Source organism: Psammomys obesus, unplaced genomic scaffold, assembly GCF_907164565.1.
Source record: "Psammomys obesus unplaced genomic scaffold, mPsaObe1.curated_primary_1811, whole genome shotgun sequence".
NCBI classification, from domain to species: domain Eukaryota; kingdom Metazoa; phylum Chordata; class Mammalia; order Rodentia; family Muridae; genus Psammomys; species Psammomys obesus.
Genome location: NW_026596079.1, coordinates 10,176,126 through 10,201,192, shown reverse-complemented (window position 1 = coordinate 10,201,192; position 25,067 = coordinate 10,176,126). Strand labels below are relative to the sequence as shown.

The window sequence follows — 25,067 nt, the reverse complement described above, 5'->3', positions numbered from 1 at the left end:
GTGTGTGTGTGTGTGTGTGTGTGTGTGTGTGTGTGTGTGTGTGTGTGTGTGTGACCTCTGTACCCATAATTATGCCTGGTTAGATTCTCCAGCCTCAAGTTTGGCCTGGGAGGATTCGTAGGAGAAGTAAGTGAGTATAGGTCACTTGACCACTGCTTCTGTAACCTTGGTGGTGCTGCTTTTCTGTCCAAACTGTGAGTTCTCCAATTGCCTGCTGCTGAGGTAGGTGGTCACTGTGCTTGGCTGATCCTCTGGGACAACTCTGGCACTTGTGACACTGACAGTTCAGGCCAGGGTCTCTTGGGAAGAGCACTCTGTTAGGTAGTCTCCCTTTACAACACCTCAAGCCCGGTCCCTCCCAACACACATCAGCACAGTGTGAAATGCTGGCAGACTCCTCTCTGCATCTTTGCTGTCTAGATGCTGCAACTCACCCCCACCTTTCCCCGCTCCATTAAGCTGAGAGGGAAGATGCTTGTCTCCCCTTCCTGCAGTCGCTGAATCTCAGTGATCATTTTCCCCCCTCAGGGGCCAGGGGCAACTTCATTTTCCTCCCTAACTAAGCCCATGACTCAGTAATAGATCAGGGATACCATAGCCTACATCGCTGACAAAGCTAGAGTCCACATACATATTTCACAAGCAAGACAAGACTACAACAGTAAGTTTAACTAAATTGGGGTATTTTTTTTAGGCAGATGTACCTAGGTAGCCCTGGCTGACCTGGAACTCACAGAGACTTGCTGCCTCTGCTTTCCAAATGCTGATGGTAGGAGTAGCCACCAGACCTGGCTACATTAAGATATATGCTGAGTCTGTGCAGGATTCAGAGCAGCAGATATCACTGAGCATAAAGAGGGGAACAGAAGACAAGACTATTCAGTAGGCATCTAGTGTTTTCCTGACAGTTCGTCATTTCTAAAAGATTCACTGCAAGCACACAAACAGCTTTCATTTATTCTCTCTGGGTGGTAGAACAATAGCTTTTTGCTTAATTGTTTGTAAAGCATTTGTATACTTCTGCAATATTTTATAATTATTATTTTCTCAATTTTAAGAAATATATTATGTAAATATTTAAAACTTTATATGGAAGCAAATAGGGTCTATAGTTGTGATTTGCTAAAAATAAATACCATGAAAAATTCAGATTCATAAAAGATCAATTAGAGGGTTATTAATCACATTGAAAATGTATTCACTATATAACTCATGAAATAGAATGTTTTATGATGCAATCAGAATTATTCATTTGATAATTGGGTGATTTGCATTTAACTTTTTAAACTATTCCTGCTTTTGAAATCATGGTACACCTGTTAATTCATCTTTCCTGTCCATGTTTAGAGAGATTTCTCTGGGGATAATTTCACATGCAAATGCCAGTTGCTGGTTGGGAAAAGCAATTTTTCTAAGGGAAGATATCCTCCTAGAATCATAACATGGTTATTCATATCCTGTGCTTACTGTAATGTTATATTCTGGAACATAACTGATGCTGTGAACACTGTGGAGAGGAAATACTGATGCTGTTTTAATGGGGGTGAACAAGAATGTGAATCACTGATCTACATACACACCAAAAAGCATAGGTGTCCGAATACCGACACCCGTCAAAGCCAGGGCTGCTCTCCTTCTTGTCTCCACTTCCCTGTTCTTCCTCGAGTTTCCTCTCAGCCTCCTCTTTCTCTCTGGCTCTTCTAAGGCAGTAAGCTTTCTCCTGCTCTCTGATTTGCTGTTCAACCGCTGTGTAGTTCTGCAATGCCTGGATCCTTTCGGAACGCTCAATTTCTCTGCCATCCAACCACTTAAATAAAGAGCAACAGACAGTACAATTATTCAGTTATGCCAAGCAAGGTGATTCATGCATGTAACTAGCATTTGGGTGGCTGAGGCAGGAGGATTTCCAGGAGAAGAAGGCCAGACTATGTCAACTTGCAAAGAAAGGAAGGAAGGAGGGGAAGAAAGAAAAAAATGAGGGAGAGAAAGGAGGGTCAGCCCCAAGTTAACTTTGATTGACATATTTTTAAATTAGAAATTATAATGCCATAGCAACAGAGAATTAAAACAAAGTAACTAATGTGAAATATCAGAAATATTGGTCTAAATCAATGCTTATTTCATTCAAGTAGTATAGTTTACAAAGAAACCTTACTGGAAATAAGCAGGTCTTCTGTCAAAACAATTAATGACAAGCTCTCAAAATATTTCTATTAATTTTATAACTGCTCACTCTATTAAGTTGGTGCTTTAATCAAATGACAGCTCCTGTAACAATAGTGTCCTCTAAGTCTCTTCCCGGAAAGGACCATACACAAGGAGCTCCCACTCACATCAGCTCACGTGCCTCCCTTGAAGATGTTAACAAAGTGTTCATTGTTATAGACGGTGTTTACATTACGTATGTGTGTTAAATTAAATGAAATTAAACAGCGTGAGAGGATGGCTCAGTCAGAAAATGTCTTGCTGCACAAGCATGAGGTCTGTGTCCTGCCCCTCGTACCCTGGTAAAAAGCCAGGGTCCTGGTGCACACCTGTAATTCCAGCACTGAGGCGCCGAAGACAGTTAGACCCTGGGGCTGTTTCGTCAGCCAGTCTAGCCTAATTGCTGAGCCCCAGGTCCCAGTGAGAGACCCTGTGTAAAAACAAACAACAGAAATACAGAAGGCGGCTCCTGAGGAGGAAGAACACTTGAATTAGTCCTCTGACCTCTGTCTACATACAGATACACTCCCACATACCCCCACATGAAAACACAAGTACATGACGCCCCCTCTCCTATACGCAGAAGCAAAAGGTAAAGCCAAAATGCTAACTAAAATGCAAAATGTCAAAGCTTCCAGCTCAAAGAGATATATTAGCCCAGCCTAGTCCCACGGGAAGAGGTGGGAGGGTTAAATTGATGCTCTTGGCCGACAAAGTCCTCGGTGCCTGGGATCCAGTCCCTGTGAATGTCACCACATCCGGTCAAAGGTACTTAGACGTGATGTAGTCAAGAATCTCAGATGAGCGGATGGGTCCCCCTTGGAGTATGGAGAACCTATAAGTAAGAAAGTTGGGAGCTCAAGCGCAAGCATCAGAGCCAGGGAAGGAGGTGAAGACTTTGAAAACCCAGAAGTAACCATAAACACAAAGGAACAGGCGCCCTCTAGAGTTGGCAAACAGAAAAGCAGGTGGTGTCCTTGCCATGCCTCCCCTGGCCCACCCGTGGATGACTGACAGCTCTGCCAACACCTAGATTTCTGCCCAGGGAGCCATTTCAAAGGGCTGAACTTCAGAACCCTAAAGAGAATTTGCCTTGTTTTAAAGCACTACAGTTTTGTTAACCTATTGAATCAGGAATAGGGAACCATCACAAAGTGAATTTAATCAAATTTAACGGAGTAGAAAATTTCAAACTAGTAAGATAAGCAATATTACAGATCAAAATGATAACGAAGAGATTAGATTTTCATGAGACTCATGTGGCTGCTATACCTAGGCTGTAGATTTGGTTTTGAGCTTCCTGGTGGCCAAAGTAAAATAATAATAATAATAATAATAATAATAATAATAATAATAATAATACATTATTAGTTAGATATTTTATTTGATTTTTGCTGTCTTTAATTTTAAGATTTATTAATTTATGGCTTTCATCTAGTATTTAGTTTTGAAAGATATCTTTAAAGTAGAGCTTCATAATGGATATCTCAAGAAATGTTACATGCTATTTGTACAGAAATATACTGGAGGAGTAGAAGGCTTTTCAGAGATTCTTTTTTTTTTTTTAGCATCCTTCTATGAAGACTGAGGCCAGGCTGGTAAGTTTATCCCAGTTGCTGCCATCACTTAAGGTAATAAGCAGTTCTTCCCCAAAGGAGTGCTTTCCAAAAGCAATTGAGTTTAAGCTAGAGTTAAGGTCTAATCAAGATGGAAAATTCTGAATAAAATCATGACATAAATAAAATAAATCTCTGTAACAAGCACAATGTGTAAATTTTCAAGTAACTATTAGTTTATTTATGTAAATGAGACTATAAAACATTAACATAAATAGGGATTATACAGTTTTTTGGATTGGACTGGAAGATTCTGGCTAAATTAAAAGAAAATTAACCTAAGATTCTGATGAACTTCAGGAAGAAAGGTGATGTTCTTGGTTATATCTACAGCACATTTGATTTTATGAAGTCTTTATACATGTCTTAAATTTTTATTCATTCAGATGTACTGTTTCTATGAGTATGACAAAGGGTCCCTCTATTACGTTTCAGCTTGAAGGCCTCATACAGAGAACTGGTTTGACATATGGCCCTCTGCCCAGCCACCTACCATACAGACCTCACTTATTGAAAGGTTCCTGTTAGGCAATGTTCAAAATTGGCCTACATTTTCTCCAAGTCCAAATAACCCCTTCTGAACTAGGCAGCAAGGGCAGTGGAAACTTGAGCACTTCCTGACCTTCCTCCACATAGGGTCCCTGCACCCGGAACAGCAGTGTGCTCATGCTTAGTGATGACACCTATGCATGCATCAGAAACTGTGCATGTGCCCATGCTGCATGGGCCCACACTGACTGACTGCAACCGTGCATGGATACGAGCTTACTGGTGATAACTGCATGGGTGGGTCCATGCTTACTTATGATATCTGTGCATGGGTCACTGCAGAGGAAAGCAACTGAACTTGCCTCGGGGCTTCACTGCTCTGTAGGAGACATCAACATCCATCTAGAGATGGGTGAAATAAAAAAGGCCTGCAGCTCACAGGGAGGGCCGTGAGTAACACTGGGCTGTGTGCTACCAAGGCCAGTGCCCCTTCACTACCTGCAGGACTCAGACCTCAGGACACTCTTGAAAAGGTTGGGTTTCCTTGTATCTCCTCTGTTCTTAGCGGCTAAGTTAAAGTTCTAACCCCAGGACCTCAACATTTGACTATTTGAACATAGGTACATTGTAGATATAATTCATTTGGGGAAAAAAAAAAACATATTGGAGTGATGTGGGCTTAATCTCATATAACCGGTGTCATTACAAAAAGAACTCCATGTGAAAGAACAGAGGCCTAAGAACACTGAGAAGACTAAGGCAGAGCATAGCAGGGAGAGTATGGACCAAGCAATGCCAGTCAAGTCTATTAATTAAGGGACAGTCCTAGAGTCTCCCTCTCAGACCTGAGAGGGACACCACTCAGCTTGTTTTTCTACAACATCATTTCGACAATGTGATGAATCCATCATTTAAGCCACAGATAGACAAGGCTTTTCGCACTACAGTCCTAGCAAATTAACACATCTGCCACCACAGTCCCTTTCAAGCAAACCTCAAAGGCTATCAGGGAAATGGTAACTAAGATTCTAAAGTGCTCTGCTCAATTTTTAAGTATCAGCAAACACACTTACCAATATTATTTTTCACAGGTGCTGATGGCCTGCTGTAGAAGCCGAGTGAGGGCAGTCTCCTGAAAGACTCCTTCCAATGGTTTATGCTTACTCAGAGAGGAGCAGTGAGAGTGTGTGTGGTGGATGGTGGAGACTCAGAGTCAGACACAGGGAGTGCAGGGCCCTCCAGTTCCACGGGCCTGGTGTGTCAGGAGGGGCAGTTCTTTGAGTCCTGACTTCCTGTCTCTAATGTGCTTCACTGTCCTTCCTGTGTGGGTCCGAGACAGAGACACCAGGCACAGAGTACCTGTACTACACATGGCCATTTTCAGTAGGTAGTGAAATGTCACAACTCTGGCCCACAGTGACACAGACAAGCTCAGCTGTGGTGGCCGTGTGACGCAGTCTAACCATGATTCCTTCATGTTACCAATGACTCATAGCTTCAGTCTCCAGGACCCACTTCTAGCATGCTCTGTATCACACCATTCATTTTCTATGAAGACTTCGTGTGATGATGACATGTAGTTTGTGTGTTGAAATGATTTATCTCTTATGCTAGGTTCAATTACCCAGATCATTTTTATAGTCTAAGAAACTTTCCATGACAAGAAATGTGTTCTAGAATCTAGCAGTCAGTGATTTCCCAACTACAAAAAAAAAAAAAAAAAAAAAAAAAAAAAAAAAAAAAAAAAAAAAAAAGATGAAGGAGCAAACACCCTCTGAAAACTAAGCCAATGGATGTTTCAGAAACCTAGAGCCACACATGAGCTAAGAAATTTGGACTTGTGTGAAAACTAATATTCTCCCTTTAATATTCTCAGCTGTATACTTACTCTAGAATCACATTTTTCCTAAATATTAGATCTAAAATTATTCTAGATAATATTAGTTCTAAAATTATTAAATTTGGGGGATATGGTGGCAAATAAAATATGGACTTCCTGAATATAAGTCGGAAGTACAGATTAAAACCTGCTGGGGCTCATGACGGGCACCTAGTCCTGGGAGGCAATCTTGCAGGCTTGGAATGAGATCTGAACAACATCTCCATGTAGTATCAGGAGTGAACTACATTAATACCCAGATGCTGAAGAAATGACCTGTTGTTTGATGTACACAAGAAACCCTTGTACATTTGGTGTCATAAATCTCCTATTGTTCTGATGTGAGAACAGAGGGGGGACATGAAAGCAACTGCTTTCGCTAGACACACAAAAAAGAACAGCGCTCCTCAGGTCAGTGTCCTGAAGCATCACCCATGGGTTGATAGATGTGTAAATCTTGTGACCCATGCCATTCAGACCCAGTTCAGAAGTCTTAAGGACAGGCTATGGCAACCTGTTTACCTTGGTTTGACTGTTTGGCTATTGTTGATGCTTTGAGGCTGGTCTCACTGTGCAGGCCCAGATCCTTTGGAACTCACTGTGTAGTCCAGGTTGGCCTTGCTGCAGTCCTAATGCTTTTTCTCTGCCTCTCAATTTCTGGGACTACAGCGGTGAATATCGGTAGTAATGAAGGCTGTGCTTCAAAATATGCCTCAACTGGTCAATAAATGGCTACGTTCAGTGTTTTGATGTGACAGTAGAGCAATATGTGACTTACTTTTAAAGATCTGCTGAAGTTTCAAAAACAATGTCAAAGGTTTAAAAATCAAAGAATGCAATTTTATTCTTTAGCATATTCCAATCTCTGAAGCAACCAATTTTGCCTAACAATTCATTCCAAGAAGATAACAGGAATTACTGTGGTTGCTTCCTCTCATCTTTCTGTGTATTTCTTTCTTTCCTTGCTTTCCCCTTTCTGCATCTTTACTTTGAGCATACCTTTAGCTGCTGTAAGGTCACCACCACAAACTGCCTGTAGCCATCAAAGTCAGCACATGGGTTACCCATGAGGAAGAGTTCCTTCAGGTGAATATTGTGTATCAGGGTTTTAATGCTGCTCAGCTCTCCAATGAAATTTACAGTCAAGTCAAGTTTTGTCAGACACTCACATCCTATAGAGATGAAGAGAGAGAAAAGAGTGAAAACCAGAGAAAATGTCAATAGTAATAAACTTGTGAGATAGCAAATAATAGATGTGATACTAACATTTTTAATCTTCTAGTTATTTGCATTGCTTACCAGTGAGTGATTTTTCAGAAATCTCACCTCAAATTCTTTTTTTGTTTGTTTGTTTGCTTTTGGTTTGGGTTTTGTTTGTTTCTTTGTTTTCTTGAGACATGGTTTCTTTGTGTAGTCTTGGTTGTCCTGGGATCAATTTGTAGACCAGGCTGACCTCGAACTCAGAGATCCACCTGCCTCTGCTTTCCTGAGTGCTGGGATTACATCAAATCAAATTCTTAGTCTTGTCTTACTTTTTAAATCTACAGTTCTCCTTATTTTCAGACACTTGGTCAGGCAGGGGAAGGACCATTTCCAGCTAGCATCTGTAAGCCCAGGCTGATTAAGATTTAGATTTGCTCATTATCTGACACAGAGAAAGCAATGAATCCATGGCTGCTAGTGTGGGCATCATACAGAGATGGTCCTTGGCATCTGCCTTCTTGAGCGTTTTACTAGGAACTTAGGACATTTCACCAAGGAAACAATATTTGGAAATGACCCCACACACACACACACACACACACCGAAGAAAGGACATCTCTTAAAAGCAATGCATCAGGATAAAGATTTGTAGTCCTCTAGCTCTAAAGCCACCAAAAACTGAACTATTACCAAAAGTGAAGAATAAAATATTGTGAAGTCGTGTTGAGAAATATAAAAAGGGTAAACTACAAGAAGAGTTATACAGTGAGTTTGAGTCATTCAATCTTCATTATATAAATGGCCAAGTGCTCTGGTAAATGAAATAAAACTCAAATTTGAATTTGAGTTAATTTCTCTTTCATTCCAGAGGAACTTGGCAAGTCATAGTTCAGACTTGGGAGTTAGACAGACATAAATAAGTTCAAATCCTAGTTCTATTTCATCCTTGCTATATTGGCCTTGGCTAAGTAACAAACCTTAGCCTTCTTGTCTATAGAATTTCAATGATGTGAGCAGCACTGTTTGTTGACAGGAGTTGTGGAGATGAGGAGATTCAAATAAAGTACACAGCACGCAACCCAAGAGAGCTTCCGTAACACTATGATACAAGACTACAGTAAGCACTCTTCAGATGTGCCTGCAGGGAAAGAAGGCGGTATAGCCTCCTTCTGAACTATCTGTAGTTGTTGCTGAACTAAGGGAAGGCTGACCTGATTTACATGGCAGCCCAATAGGCTTGGTTCAATAAAGGCTGTCTTTATTTGTGATTGAAATGCTTGTGGAAATGACATGGCAAACTCTAAGGCCTTCAATATATAAAGATTAAATCCAAGAAGTTGATGCATCCTGAGCCTATGTGAACTTAGTTCTCCAAACGTCTGTAGATCCTCATCCCCTATGCTTTTTGTTGACACCATTTTTCTGATGGTTTCCTGTGGATATTTAACCTGAAGTAAACTTGTCTATGTTAGCGAAATAAGCTTGATTCAGATTGGTTCATAGCTCTGCAATCTTGTCCCATTTAGTGAGTTAGACCTCATTTCTTTTTTTAATTAATTATTTTTATTAATTACAGTTTATTCACTTTGTATCCCCCCCGTATCTCCCTCTCTCTTCCCCTCCCAATCCCACCCTTCATCTTCCCTACCCATATCCCTCCCTCAGCCCACTGATAAGGGAGGTCCTCCTCCCCTTCCCTCTGATCCTAGTTTATCAGGTCTCATCAGGAGTGGCTGCACTGTCTTCTTCTGTGGCCTGGTAAGGCTGCTCCCCCTTCTGGGGGAGGTGATCAAAGAGCAGGGCAATCAGTTCATGTCAGAGACAGTCCTTGTCCCCATTACCTTGGAGGTCCCTTGGATACTGAACTGCCATAGGCTACCTCTGTGCAGGGGTTCCAGGCCATCTCCATGAGTGGTCCTTGGCTGGAGTATCAGTTTTAGAAAGGACCCCTGTGCCCAGACTTTTTGGATCTGTTGCTGTCTTTGTGGAGCTCCTAACCTCTCCAGGTCTTTCTATCTTCCACTTCTTTCATAGGACATCCTGTACTCTGCCCAAAGTTTGGATATGAGTCTCAGCATCTGCCTCGATACCCTGCAGGGTAGAGCCTTTCAGAGGCACTCTGTGGTAGGCTCCTGTCCTGTTCCCTGTTTTTTTCCCTCCTCTGATGCCTATCCTCTTTGCCCTTCTGAATGGGGATTGAGCATCTTTACCCAGCGTCTTCCTTCTTGATTAGCGTCCTTAGGTGTACAGATTTTAGTATGTTTATCCTATATTATATGTATACTATCGAATTATTAGTGAGTATATACCCTGTGTGTCTTTCTGCTTCTGGGATACCTCACTCAGGATGATCTTTTCCAGTTCCCACCATTCCCCTGCAAATTGATGATTTCCTTGTTTTTAATTGCTGAGTAGTATTCCATTGTGTAGATGTACCACAATTTCTGTATCCATTCCTCAATTGAGGGGCATCTGGGCTGTTTCCAGGGTCTGCTATTACAAATAAAGCTGCTACAAACATGGTTGAGCAGATGTCCTTGTTGTATACTTGAGCGTCTTTTGGATATATGCCTCGGAGTATAGCTGGATTTTTTTTATTAGTTACATTTTATTAATTTTGTATCCCAGCTATATCCCGCTCCCTCATTCCCTCCCAATCCCACCCTCCCTCCCTCATCTCCTCCCTGCCCCATTCCAAGTCCACTGCTTGGGGAGGACCTCCTCCCCTTTCATCTGACCCTGTTTTATCAGGTATCTTCAGGACTGGCTACAAAGTACTCTGAGACAGGAGGATTGCTTGAGTCCAGGAGTTCTGGGTTGTAGTGCGCTATGCCGATTGGGTGTCTGCACTAAGTTCGGCATCAATATGGTGACCTCCCGAGATTGGGGGATCACCCAGTTGCCTAAGGAGGGGTGAACCGGCCCTGGTCAGAAATGGAGCAGGTCAAAACTCCAGGGATGATCAGTATAGCTGAATCTTGAGGAAGCACTATTCCTAATTGTCTGAGAAAGCACCAGATTGATTACCAAAGTGGTTGTACAAGTTTATGTTCCCACCAGCAGTGGAGTAGGGTTCCCCTTTCTCCACATCCTCTCCAGCATGTGTTGTCACTTGGGTTTTTCATCTTAGCCATTCTGATGGGTGTAAGGTGAAATCTCAGGGTCGTTTTGATTTGCAATTCCCTGATGACTAAGGACATTGAACATTTCTTTAAGTGTTTCTCTTCCATTCGATATTCTTCTATTGAGAATTCTCTGTTTAGCTCTGTTCCCCATTTTTTAATTGGATTACTTGACTTGTTGCTGTTTAACTTCTTGAGTTCTTTATATATACTGATATATAGGGTTGGTGAAGATTTTTTCCCAATCTTTAGGCAGTTGTTTTGTTTTGATGACGGTGTCCTTTGCTTTACAGAAGGTTTTCAGTTTCATTAGTAGACCTCATTTCTTTTTTTTTGGGGGGGGGGGTGCAGGTTGTCTCCTGATTTATTAGCTGGACTTTTTTTGTTGTTTTTTTTATATTAATATTTTTATTTTTAAATAATTTTATACATTCACTTGTATCCCAGCTGTAGCCCACTCCTGCTTTCCCTCCCAATCCTCCCTTCCCTCCCTCATCTCCTCCCTGCCCCCTTCCAAGTCCACTGAGAGGGTGTGTCCTCCCCTCCTTCCGTCTGGCCCTAGCTTATCAGGAATCTTCAGGATGGTTGCAATTAGACCTCATTTCTTAAAGATAGATAATGGAACCGAATTATTACATGATAGTTTTCTTTACCCCTTCATCTTTCCTTGATTTCAGGACTTGACTCCACCTTGTAGGCAGTCATTTACAAGGGCAGTTTATAAGTGGCTAAACCACTGATGACAATGACACTACTCCTCCCAATTTTTCTCACATATTTCTTATTTAGTAAACCTACTATAAGCACTCTAATTTTGATTCTTATTAACTTTGTATGAAATAATGAAAGTAATCTTCTAAACCCACTCAAAACAAGACTATTTGAAAGGGGAAAATGAAAAAAGTAGATAAGTGACAGAGAGAACTCAGTATCTTGACATCCCACAAAGCAAGGAAATGTTCTGAGACTGTGACAAGCACATGAGGACATGGGAGTCTGTTCGGAAGCGCTGCTCTGGCCATGCTAGAACAATGTGAACATCAAACTAAAAAATGGCAATAGCACAATCTACTGACTTAGCACAGTGGCATAATCTACTGAATAAATCAAGGATCCATTCATCTAAAATGATGTAAGAAATAATAAACAGGGAAGTGGAGTAGGTGACATTCTTGATTAAAGTCAAATACCATCCAAGTGCAATAATGGAACTGCAGGATCATTAATGAATGTATTAAAACCAGCACATAAAAGTATGATAAGGGACAAGATGTTCACATAATTTCTTCCCATCATTTTTTAATTAACTAAAATATAAAATGTAGGAGCTATAAAGCAGAGTGACAAATTAGATACTGACTGTCCTTTGGTTCTTTTGTGACATTTAGACATTCTCTAATGATTTAATTATCTGTACAACTTTTGTCTTTTCTGATATTTTTCAGTAATGTGATTGAATACCTATAACTTATCTTTTTTGTTATAATCAGAGCTCCTTGTACATTGGGAAATTGTCTTAAAAACTGTTTTGCCTAATACAAGAAACTCTTTAGCACAGTATAAAAGGTTAAGAAATATTTGAGGCAAGTAAAAAGGCAATGGTGGACACAAGAAAAAGGAAGAGTAAAGAGAATGATGAAGATAGAGGAAGGGGATAATGGGTGATTGAGCAGGTTAGACACTAGAGAGATTAGTTACTTGGCCAGATGAAAACTAGGAAAAATACAAGTTTAAAGATAATGGAGCAGCTGAGGTAAAGGAAAGAGAACTGGCAAGGCTGAATGTAGGTCAAATACCATCAGTGCCACTAGATTACTGTTACTGTTGGATGTGATGCTATAGCCAATACATAGATACTAAAAATATGTCAGCACATATAGAAAACTAGCTTCATGCTTAGTTTGTGAAAGTGGTTAATCAGGGCTGGAGAGATGGCTCAGATTATAAAATGCTTGTTGAATAGGCATGAGGATCTAAATTCACATCCTCAGAACTCGCATGATCTGGGCACAGTAGCACTCAACTGTAATCCCATTACTAGAGGTGGAGTAGAAACAGGTAGATCCTGGGCTCTTATTAGCCAGCCAGTCAAGCCTAAATGGCAAGCCCTGGATACAATAACAGGCTCCATCTCAGATAGATAAATGAGAAGAAATGGAAGGGGAAAGGAGAAGAAGAGAAGGGAGAGAAGAGAAAAGAGGAAAAGAGAAGAGAGAAAAGAGGAAAAGAGAAGAGAGAAAAGAGGAAAAGAGAGGAGAGGAGGAGAGGAGGAGAGGGGAGGGGAGGGGAGGGGGGAGGGGAGGGAAGAGTCATATGGCTACATCTGATATTTTATATACAAATAGAAGAAAATTCATGAAAATTACACAATGCTAAGACATGGTGTTCTCTGCTATTAATTACGAGAGGAGAGGAAGATAAAGTGTGCTGCGCACCTTGAAGTGCATTGAAATGCCACAGTGAAACTGTTTTTATAACCAACATATTTTAATGAAACCATTAAAGGGCTGACAGATAGAGTGTATGAAGGACCTGTGTTTTGAATCCCCAGAACTGATACAGAGCTAGGCATTGCCATGCATCATACCTGCAACCATAGGGCAAGAGAGGGGAAACAGGAGGTCTTATTGTCTTACTGTCCACTCCAAGCTAAATAAAGCAAGCTATGGGTTTAATAAAAATGTTTGTCTCAATAAAGAACAATAGGAAAGGGTATGTGATGCCCTCCCTTGACCTCCATGCACACATGGGCCCACATACATATGAGTACATACATGAATACAACACATAACAATGAAAAGATATCAAAATGCTTTGCAAGTGTATAATGTGCTTATCCACAAAATGGCAGTGTCTTGTTTAACGTCAACACAATGCCTGTGAGAAAGAGATTTATGATGATTACTATTTAAGGTCAGATTGCTAATGGTGACACTTGGTTCCATGATGTTGACAAGTGTTATGAAGCAAGAGATTACCAGTGTTCTCACAGCTGAGCAGGGGCTTGAACTCAGATCTCTGTTCCTGAAAAGCAGCTCTGAACTGGAATATAAGAATCTCTGTTCTCCCTACCCGCATTGTGCTGCCATGGGCAAAGAGACACCTTGTTGGTGGTGCTGGTCTTATATCAGTTCGGTCAGAGGGAGGGCAGATGCCCCTCACTGCTGTGATGCTCTGTAGCACGTGGGAAAAGTGGATGCTGTTCCTCTCCCAGGCAGCAAAGAGAAGTTGGCCCTGGTGGTGTGGGTGTGGGCGAGCTGGCCCCAAGGGCATGAGTATAGGAAAGCTGACTCTGCCACTCTCTGCTGCGGCACAGCAGATGATACCCCCAACCCTTGCCACCTCTGGCAGTTGTGAAAGCTGCCCACAGGGTAATGAGCTCAGGGGAGCTATCCCTGCCCCTCACTAGCTGCAGCAATCATAAAAGCAGGACTCTGCACAGCACCTGGACAGCACAGCATAGCTGATTCTGGTGGTGAGCCAGTGCTGAAGGCTGGAGTGAGGGAGAGCTGATCAGGCTACTCCTCTGTAGTGAGGTAGTGTGAGTTTTATATGATGCTCTCTTCCTCCATCACTGCCTGGAGCAGTAGGGAGAGTCGCCCTGAGGGCATGATAGCAGGAGAGCAGGCTCAGACCCTTGTAGGCTGCAGCACTTGGAATAGTAGGCCCATGCCTTGACTGGTCAGCACAGTAGAGGTGGTTCTGGAAGCCTTGGTGTGGGTAAGCCAGCCCCAAAGTCATGAGAGCAGGAAAGCTGACCCTGCCTCCTGCCATTGGCAGCATTGGGTGGCCTAGCTGGAGCAGTACAGGAGAGCTACCCCTGGTAGTGCAGATAAGGGAGAGCAGGTGCTTTGACCAGCTCAGCTACCACCCAGGTCCAGATACAGGGCTCTGAGTTGCTCATCCCAAAATCTATATCATCTGTGAATGGTTGAGACACATGAAAGAGCCAATCCAAGATCTATGTGACACGGGGCAACAGCAGGATAACTGGGAGAAATCCTGATGAGGATCCAATATTGATGGTGTCACAGAAGACAGAGCTCTTGAACCAGACCAATGACGCATTGTAATGAACATTTGCAAATGAAAATGTGTGGATACAGGGTTATACTGTGGGACACTGTGGCACACTACAGCTTCCACGATGTGATGTTTTTTATGATTTGTTTTAATGCTAGTTTATTTGTTTGATTGTTTGCATATTTTGGAGAGGAGTTATAAGAATGAAGGACAGTCGTGAGGGGATAAAACATGAGCAGGACTGGGGTGCATGATGTGAAACTCACAAAAAATCAATAAAAAATAAATTATTAAAAAAAAGAATTTCTGCCAGTGTTGGCTACTTTAAAATATCATCATAATCACCATCGTCATCCTTCTACTGGCCGATTTTACATGTCAACTTGACACAAGTTAGAGTCATCATAGAGGAAGGAGCCTCAGTTGAGGAAATGACTACATGAGATCCAGCTGCAAGGCATCTTTTTCAATTAGTGATCAATGGGGAGGGCCCAGCCCATTGTGGGTAGTGCCATCCCTGGGCTGGTGGCCCTGAGTTCTATAAGAAAGCAGGATGAGCAAGCCAGAGTAAGCAAGTCAGTAAGTAGCACCCCTTCATGGCCTTGGCATCAGCTCCTGCCTCTAGGTTCTAGCCCTGCTTGAGCCCCTGTCCTGACTTCCTCCAATGATGGACTATGATCTGGAAGTATAGGCCAAATAAGTCTTTTTTTCTCCCTGACTTTGCATTTTGGTAATGGTGTCACATTATAGCAATAGCAACCCTAAGACAATTATGTTAAAGTTCCCAAACTAAAACTTTTATGCAAAACATATTTAGGTCTATAAATCAAAGCATTTGTCACCACCAAGCTGGGAATAGCTTAACCTGGACTGAACTTGAATCCAAAATGGTGGAAAGGGATACTCTTTTTAAAAACAATAAATTTAGTTTGTTTTATCTTTAAGTTTTAACACAAATAATCTTGGTTTAACAGTTTATTTCTACATATTACATATATGCATATATACATATGTGTGTATTAAATTGTATATTTACATGATAAAATTACCTATGAAAAGATGATTAAAACTGGTTCACAAAATAATGACCTATTACATAAAATTAACCTAGGCCCTGAGTTCATAAAGTAACATGAGTTTTAGGACTAAAGTCCCAGTTCCAACAGCCCCAGCAGATTCTGATCAGCCACTGGTTCCAAAACAATAGTAATGAGTAAAGATGAGAGTAAGGGGGGGGGGGGGTTCAGCCTAGTGACCATGTTGGAAGGGGAAGTGAAAAGGTCCAAAAACTCCAAGTCTAACTTTGACATGCTGACAGAGCTTTAAATTTAAACAGAAAACAAACAAACATGGGACAAGGGGCAAGAGATGTGTATAAGTAAATAGTCATGGGCAGTGTGTGCGCCACTGATCGTGTTATGAGTTCTGGTCTGCAAGGTAGTCTTAAGAAATCCTTATCAGCCCGGGGGACAAGCTATCTCCTAAAGACTGTCTTACTGCCCACTCAGACTCAATGCTACCACACCCTAAGCTGTCCTAATGCCTTAGGACATAAAACATCTGAACACCCAAAATGTGATGCGTGTGCAACTGCGAACTAAACTCCCCAGGGAGAGGATGAACTTGTATGGACGGTGGCTGCTTGACTGACTAGAGCCCTGTAGGCTGCAGAGAGCTGGAACACTGTAGATACAAAGCCTGATTGCCTCAGCTATCTTTAGTCCCCTCAAAGCCATCTTCTGTATCACTCACCTTCTGTATCTGACCCAATGTTCTTTCAACTACCAGGCAAAACATTCAGAATGCATGAAATTATCAGATCATGAGCTTCCAGCAATTCAAAAGTCACAAGACAGCATCGAAAAGCATGGTTTTCCATGCTTTCTTTGCTGAAATCTATTGGCCTGATGTCTCCATAACACATTTGATAAATGACTTTATTCAGTGACTATAGAAGTTCAAGTAAACTTCCACTTTGGACACATCATTTGGGGAAATCTTTCTAAGTAATTTCTCAGTCACGATCCTACTATTTGGCTCAGAATAATCTCTTTTTACTTGTGAGGTGACAATCATGTGTTGTATTGACACTTGGCATTGATACTTTGGGAGACTCTGCAAAACTTTTAATGCTATTTTTCTTTAATGTAAGAAAAGGCTGGTTTCCAACATTCCAACAAGATGAAAATTTCATGGTTTAGAGTTCTGCTACAGTTTTATGGATGAAGGACTCAGGACTCTCCATGTATTTTTTTGTTTTGTTTTGTTTTTTCTCTTTTGCTTAGATTGGCCTAAATGTAAAAAAATTAAACTATGTTTTCTATGCTGTAGATGAGGTCAAACTTGACCAAACCTCCCCTGCCAAGAAAGCATCCTCTCCTCCACCCCTTGCCTTCTTTGTTGAAAAAGACCAGCTACTGACCCCATGGATCTGAGGCCACTGCAATCAACAATATGGCTACCTTAGTTAGGAAGGCAAACACTTAGTGCCTTTCCCTTCTCTTCAGGTTAGGGCAGGATGGCTCTGGGGAAGGAGGAGTGGTCACTCCATTCTACCCTGGTTAATCCTAAACAGAGAAAGGGGGAAAGATAACTTGAGACAGGCTTCTTTGCTTTGTTTTCCATTCCCTCCTCTCTTCTTCCTCTTTCTTCTTTTCTTCTTCTCTGCCACCTCGGTAAAGGAGAGAGGTGGGGTGGAAGGGAGGCCATTTCCTTTTCAAAATCAGACTGAGATTTACTGTAGCAGATGGGCTGAATACAGACATCCATCTTCCTCTTCCCTCACATCTAGCCCTTCAAATCAAACCAAAAGTACATGCATGCTAGCAAAAAAAATGAATGAGTGAATGAATGAATGAATAAAAATAAAAAGATATCTCTTCTCTCTTTATCATCCCTCTAGACACCACTAATCTTAATATGCACATCTCCAAACTACCCTGTACCCAGTTCCTCCCCATTCAGGATGGGAGGCACGGTACAGACACCTGACCAAACAGCAAAAGGCTGGAAGCACTCTGCTGACTACAGTTTGCAAAGTTCAAAACACAATAGCAGTGATGTTGCCCTCTAGTGGTGAATGATCAGAATATCTGGTAAAAGGGAAGTCCCCAGTCCTGCAACACCTCTCAACAAAAACAAATCCTACATAATCCAGAAGAGTGAGAATTGTCATTAACTTTCTGACACTTACATAAAATATATTACCATAAACATACATGCTGAGTAAAGGTCATTCTAACAGTGACAGAGCTGTCATGAACAACAGCAGTGGCTGACTACTCTGCTAAAACAGGAAGGCACTGATGGAGCTCTGAATCTCAGTACTGATTCTGAATTTGGGGCTTTGAGAATGGAAATTTTGGGGTTTGAGGACAGAAGTTCAAAAGGAACAATGTGCGTTTGTTGCTGTTGTTAGATCACTGAGATAGTCTTTCTGCATGGGGAGGCAAAGAGACTTAAACCCACTGTGTCCCAAATGAACTCCTCCCGGCTCTAGCTGTTGACAGATGGGAATGGGGTGGCAGCACAGCTTGCCTGTCTCTGCTCCACCCCCTCACTCTGCAGCAAGGCTGCCAGTCAACATGCTCCGCCCACTCACAGGGCACCCAGTCCTGACATGGAGAAGAGAGGTTGGTTGGGAAAACTGAACCTCACAGCTGTAAGCCCACACCAGCCACTGGGCACACCAGATCCTCTGTGAGAGCATCGAGCTACTGCCTAAAGAAAATAGCACAGAATAGGAAGCAGCAATAAAAAGAAGGCATTCAGAAAATAGAAGAGTTCTAACTACAAAAAAAGTTAGATGATATTTAATCTATCAAATAACAATAATACTACAGAAAAGCAGCAATCAATACAGGAGTGGGTCAGAAGGATCAAAACTGTGGCCAAATCAAAGGGTTAATTGCAAATGAATTCTAGAATGAGAAAGAATTAACATAATTATTCTGGATTTAAATCTGGTGAGATGTCTCAGACTGCAGAATAAAAAGACAAACCAGTTTAAATAGCTATACAGCTTAAGATGCATGGAAGGACAGGAGTAAAGAGAAAAAGATAGAAATAATTAGAGAAAGAAAGAGGTTAGAAAAAGAAAGGATGTCAGAAAATAAAATAGGAGGAACAAAGAAAAAAGAGTAAGGAAGAGAAAAAAATGTCAAGAATTCTTTACCTAGAAAACTACCCTTCAAAATGTTTATTTTACAAGTAAACAAAAACTGAGATTTTTTTTTCAAGGAAGACCTACCACACAGAAAAACATTAAATAGAATCTTTTGGATTGAAATGAAGACACTGGAGAAAAGCTCAAATTCATATGAAAATATCAAAACTAGCCTGTCAGCTGTTGTGGGTGAGGCTATTGCAGCCACAGTGGTAAACTCCAGGGCTACAAACCACTGGGTGGTTACTTGGTGCTGAGGCCCAGAATGCCTTCCACAGCAGCATGTAAAAGCTATTCCGATCTTGCTCTCAAAGGGGAAGGCCGAGGAGTCCAATCTACTGGATCTGCAGATAACGATTTCAATCAGCTGGAGGCGTTGACTGCTAAATGCAAGAAACAAGATCAAGATGTTGCCTTTCCAAATTCCGGAAGAGCCACAGACAAAAGGCTGAGCAAACTCCATGAATCACTTGTTAAGACCATGGACTGTGGGGGCCTTAGTTGATGAGTTGATCACAAGTGTTATTCAAGAAACTCAGCTCCCCTGCCCCCTCAGGGGGAGGTGATCAAAGAGCAGGCCAATCAGATTATGTCAGAGGCAGTCCCTCTTCCCATTACTATGTAACCTACTTGGACACTAAACTGCCATCTGTGCAGGGGTTCTAGGTTATCTCCATGCATGGTATTTGGTTGGAGTATGAGTCTCTGGGAAGACTTACCAGGCCACAGAAGATGACAACGCAGACACTCCTGATGTGATCTGATAGACTAAGATCAGAAGGAAGGAGAGGAGGACCTCCCCTATCAGTGGACTTGGGGAGGGGTATACATGAAGAAGGGGGAGGGGTATACGTGAAGAAGGGGGAGGGAGGGTGGGATCGGGAGGGGAGGAGGGAGGGGCTTACGGGGGGATAGAAAGTGAATAAAGTGTAATTAATTTAAAAAATGTAAAAAAATATATTAAAATTAAAAAAAAAAAAAAGAAACTCAGCCCAGTGCACAGCCTATTATTGCAATAGGGTTGGCAGTTGGGAAGCATAGACAGGGCAAACCAGGCAGTGTGAAGCAGCAGTGTGAGCCAGCGTTGCCTACCAAGAATGTGTGCCAGCAGTGGAAACCAACAGGAGGGGACCAGCAGGAGGTGTTTTAGAAAGTGAAGAGAGCTACCCAGAAGAATCCCCCACCTCCAACACCTATCAAAGAAGCAAGGACCCAATGGCTGTGTTTGGGATTAATAAGGTCAAAGTCAATGATGTCCTATGGAGACATATGTTCAGAGATAGAAAACATCCATAGTGATGCTGAAGATGATGCAGCAAAGAGTTGAAGTGATTAAAACACTTGTTCATGATAGTGATCTGATCTTTAAGAACCTGTTCTCTGCCATTGGTATTAAATCTTCAAATTCAAATATTAAAAAAGGGATCCTCGATAAATGTACCCCAGACGTAAATGTAAAAGGCAATATAAACTCATCTTGTTGGTACTTGATTTTCTTCTGGCTTATCTTTAAATGACTCTAAAACCAGTAATTACAAATCTGCATTGATAAGTGAGTAATCTATAAAGACATGGCTTGTGGTGACTACAATAAATGGAAAACAGAAACATGACTACAAAAGCAAGGTTTTGTTTACTATTGAAACTAACGTAGCATTAGTTAGATCTAGACTGTCATAAAATAAGATACTAGTTTTAATTCCTAAAATGCAACTGAAAAATAATTCAAAAATATATAGTGGGTGCTAGAGACCCAAACTCCTGTTTGATAGAAAGTACTTTACTCATTGAGCCATCAGTGAAAAAATTTTTTTTTGTATTTTTAAATTTTATTTATTTTTATTTATTACAATGTATTCACTTTTAAAAATTTATTGTTTTATTAATTATAGTTTTTTTTACTCTTTATCCCAGCTGTAGCTCCTTCCCTCGACCCCTCCCAATTTCACATACCCTCCCTCTTCTTATGAGTTCACTGATAGGGGAGGTCTTCCTCCCCTTCTCTCTGACCCAAGCCTATCAGGTCTCATCAAGACTGGCTGCACTGTCCTCCTCTGTGGCCTAGTAAGGCTGCTCCCCAAGTAGAAGCATTCCAAATGCCCATCACCCAGCAGACACAAGATGTGGGATCTCTATGCTGTCGAGTATTATTTAACCCATAAAAGGAAATTACGTACTGAAATCTGGAGGAAATGGAGGAAACTGGGAAACAGTGTGCCTTAAAGAAAGAAGCCAGACACAAAAGGTCACATTTGGTGCTGGTCCACTTGCATTATGTTCAGAAATAAGGAGAAGGGGCGGGATTGGGAGGGGACGAGGGTGAGGCTACAGCTGAGATACAAAATGAATAAATTGTAAAAAATAAAAAATTATATTAAAGAAAGAAGGTGATCTTGAGCTGTGAGAACACACGTGCAATTGCTGAATGATATTATATGAGGTTTATTTTTTCATGATGAAAATGTTCTAGAACATAGAAGTGTACCAAAAACTGCTAAATTGTGCGTTCACAATGGTCAGTTTTATGGAATATACTTTATATTTCAATTTTAAAGAGTGATCCAAGTATTTCATAATAATGAATTTTGAGAAAACATTATCTTTAGGTTCAGTTTTCATGGTAAAGTTGATATGGATTAGAGAGGACATGTATGAAAGATTAAGACATTGAAAGTAGAACTTAACACAAGATAAACTGTATTTAGAAACTACAAGAGATTGATAGTTTAGTACATTAGAGTATAAGACTCCTGCAAACCAATGTCATAACTGAAATACACAAAAAGTGGTATATCAAAGAAAAATATCTGTACCACATGACAATGGCTTAAGACCCAGAATATATAAAAGTATACTTTCCAAATCAATCAAAAACTTGGCTAAAAGATAGGAAATATTTTAGAATTCACCTAAGAAGAAATATCAACATGCCATAAGCATATCCAAGATCAATATGAATAAAGGATCACAAAGCAAAGCAGTGTGGCGTTCCCGAGTGCATTTTACTGTGGGGAGGCATTCGTGAAGCTGTACAGAAATGACACTCACGTGGACCAGCAGGTGCAAAGAGAAGTTGATACAAGCTTTCAGAAAAAAAAATGGCAGTATATTCCAAAATGTGCATATTTAAGCCTAGGCATTTCAAGTCTAAATAAAACCCTAATGGGGGAGGGGAAAAATGGGCACAAAGAGCTGAAGAGTGCTGTCGCCAGCTTATTTCAGCAAAGCACTAGAATCCTCAAATGTCCATCTGCGGAAAAATCCCTCTGAATTTACACCATTATGCAGCCTCTTGTCCCTGTTCTTGGATAATCCCTCTGTATTTATGGCATTAGCCTCCAGTCCCTATTCTTAGATATCAAGAAATTGAGGTAATTTCCAGGAAGAAATTAATTTTCAAAGTACAATTCATAAGAACCAGAAAGAGAATTCGGCACTTGCTGCCAAACCAGAGTTAGATTCTCCAGCACCGATATTATGGAAGGAGAGAATTGTTCTTTGATATCCACAGGCTCTCTCTTGCTCTCTCTTTCATACATGTCAAAAATGTTAAGAATGATATGTGCAATATGATTTGATGATAGAAAACAAAACAAAAGACCAACTTGTCACATATTCCAAGATGTCAACTGCATCTCCCTCTGTTAAGAAGCCCAAGCTAGGAAGGGGCAAAACATACTTCTGGACTTGAATTTACATTTCACTTTACTGTTTGAATTTTTATAAGAACTAAGATGAGCATGACTTGATTAAAATATAATTTTGTAGTATACATTTTGTACCTGTGATACTTCATAAAGCTACTTTCAAGTTTTTCTTTACTTATAAACAAAACAGGAAAATTCTTACCTTCCAAGTTTTCAATTCTTTCAATGTTGTTTAATGCTAAGTTCAAATATTCAAGTTTCTTGAGTTTGCTAACATTTTCTGAAATACAAATAAGGTGATTAATTGACCTTGGAGAGAGAAGACTATTTTATAATTTCTCATGACAATGACACAGAGAAGTAAAGGGCTATGTGTGGCTCCTGGCTTTTCAGACGTTTACTGTCTCAGGTGCAGCTTCTACTGCTGTGATAAGTCACCATGGCCAAAAGCAACTTGGGGATAAAAATTTTTGTTTCTTCTTACACTTCCAGATAACAATCCAACACTGTAGAAAATCAGGGCAGAAGAAACTCTCAAGGTATAAAACTGAAGAAGCCACAGAGGAGTGCTGCTTACTGCGCTTCATATTTTATACCATCCAGGCCCTACAGCCTAGGGGTGGTAATAGCCACAGTGATTTAGGTCCTCCCGTGCCAATCAGCAGTCCAGAAAATCCACCACAGTTTTGTCCACAGGCCAATTTGATGGGGAAATTTTCTCAATTGAGGTTCCCTCTTCTCAAATGCCTCTAGCTTGTGTCAAGTTGACATAAAACTAGACAGCAAACCACTACTACAGACACTAGGTTTCCTGCAATTTCCCCCCTCCTTTCCTTCTTAAGAGTACCAATGTTTGCTCACATCTCTACCCATCTCTAACTCCATTGGGAGTATTTAGGTGGTCAGTGTCCAGTACTCAGTATCTCCTTCTCAGGTTTGAAGGCAGTGGAACTTAAGCTTAACTCAACCAGACCACATCATTTCCTAGCAGCCATGTGCTAAAGAAAAGAACACACCACAACTATACAGAGTCAGGTGAAAACCCAATGTTCTCTGCTTCAGGACTGCCTATCGGTTTTTACTACAAGTTGGTAACAAGGACAGAACTCTTATTCCCTTTAAAAATCAAGTTTGGTCGTGAAGGAATTAGCTGCAAATAGAGCGTACTCTGTGGTGGTGGAACCGAGAAAAGGGGCCCACTGCCCCTGTAGTCCACTTTATCTTGACCAAAATTAACCTGACATGAGAGTATCTTTTTAAATGAATCTGAAGGGCCGTCCACACAAAAAAATATGAGTTAGTCAAGGAATCACTGTCGAATGAAGTGTCTCTAAAATAGTGATAATAAACACAGCTAACTGTTTTGTATCTGCCATAGCATATGCTAGCCATTTCACCTATATTACATTTTAACAGTTATTTAATTGCATTTATGTATTGTGTACAAATGTATGGGTGTGGGTGATTGTGTCACAGGATGTATGTGGGTATCAGAAGACAACTTGTGGGAATAAGATCTCTCCTTCATCATGTATAGCCTGGAGGTTGAACTCAGGTCAACAGAGAATTCAGTTCCAGAACTATGCACTAAATCACTACCCTTTATCTAAAAGAACAACTGTTTCAGACAAAAAGAAAGATGGCATTCCTGTCATTACTTATGCTTCTCTCCTCAGAGATCTTATGAATAGCAAACATAACTTTCTAAGCACTCTTCAAATAGCCGAATTTATCTGAGAACAAATTAGTTCTCAGTACCGCAAGACCACTCTTTTGCAAATTTTTAATTTATTATTATCATTTATTTAATTTGTATCCAGGCTGTGGCCCCTTACCTTGTCTCCTCCCATTCCCACTCTCCCTCCCTCTTCTCCTCCTATGCCCCCCCCCCGTCCAGTGATAGGGGAAGTCCTCTCTCTCCTTCTATTTGAACCTAGCCTATCATGTCTCATCAGGACTGGTTGCATTGTCTTCCTCTGAAACAAGGGGAGATAGAAAGTTCTGGAGGGGACAGGAACTCCAAAAGGAGACCAACAGATCCATATAAACTGAGCCCTGGGGGCCCTGAGGATACTGATACTCCAACCAAGGACAATGCATGGAGAGGACCTAAAACCCCTGCTCAGATTTAGCCTGTAGACTCAGTCTCCAAGTGGTGCCCCTAATAAAGAGAGCAGGGGCTTTCTCTGGCATGAAATCAGTGACATAGTCTCTGATCACCTCCACCTGGGGGGGTGTAGCCTTGCCAAGACAACTCATTTTTAAAATAAGAATCTGAAGATGAATTAAGCCCTCTCCAATTACTCTAGTAGTACTGATGTTTACAAAAGGGTCTCTAGCAACATCTGAGCTCTCAGTTGTCAAGTTGTCAAGGTATTTGGGGATTTCTGTGTGCCAGCAATCAAAACAAACAAACAAACAAAACAACAAAAAAAAAAAAACAGTGTCTTATTTTTAACTACAGCCAGATTCTGATCCTCAGCATTTGTCTGTTACCTTTTAATCTCTGAAATAGCTATTATTGAGCAAGAGTTCTGATTGTTATGAAAACAAAAAAGTCAAATAAAATCATCATTTCATTTGTGAGAAAGAAAGAAAGAAAAAAGAAAGAAAGAAAGAGGAAGGAAGGAAGGAAGGAAGGAAGGAAGGAAGGAAGGAAGGAAGGAAAGAAAAAGAAAGAAAGAAAGAAAGAAAGAAAGAAAGAAAGAAAGAAAGAAA

The 25,067-nt window shown here is 40.9% G+C and overlaps 1 protein-coding gene across 1 annotated transcript in view; it reads right to left on the bottom strand.

The window, feature by feature from the left end:
- Positions 1–25,067, bottom strand: part of Dnaaf11 (dynein axonemal assembly factor 11) — a 139,346-nt gene that overhangs the window by 83,514 nt on the left and 30,765 nt on the right. Inside the window, exons 3-5 of the mRNA XM_055626549.1 lie at positions 22,552–22,629; positions 7,189–7,361; positions 1,581–1,807 (exon numbers count right to left, since the gene is read on the bottom strand). Of these exons, the coding sequence (XP_055482524.1) occupies positions 1,581–1,807; positions 7,189–7,361; positions 22,552–22,629 (478 nt within the window). The remainder of the gene's footprint in view (positions 1–1,580; positions 1,808–7,188; positions 7,362–22,551; positions 22,630–25,067) is intronic.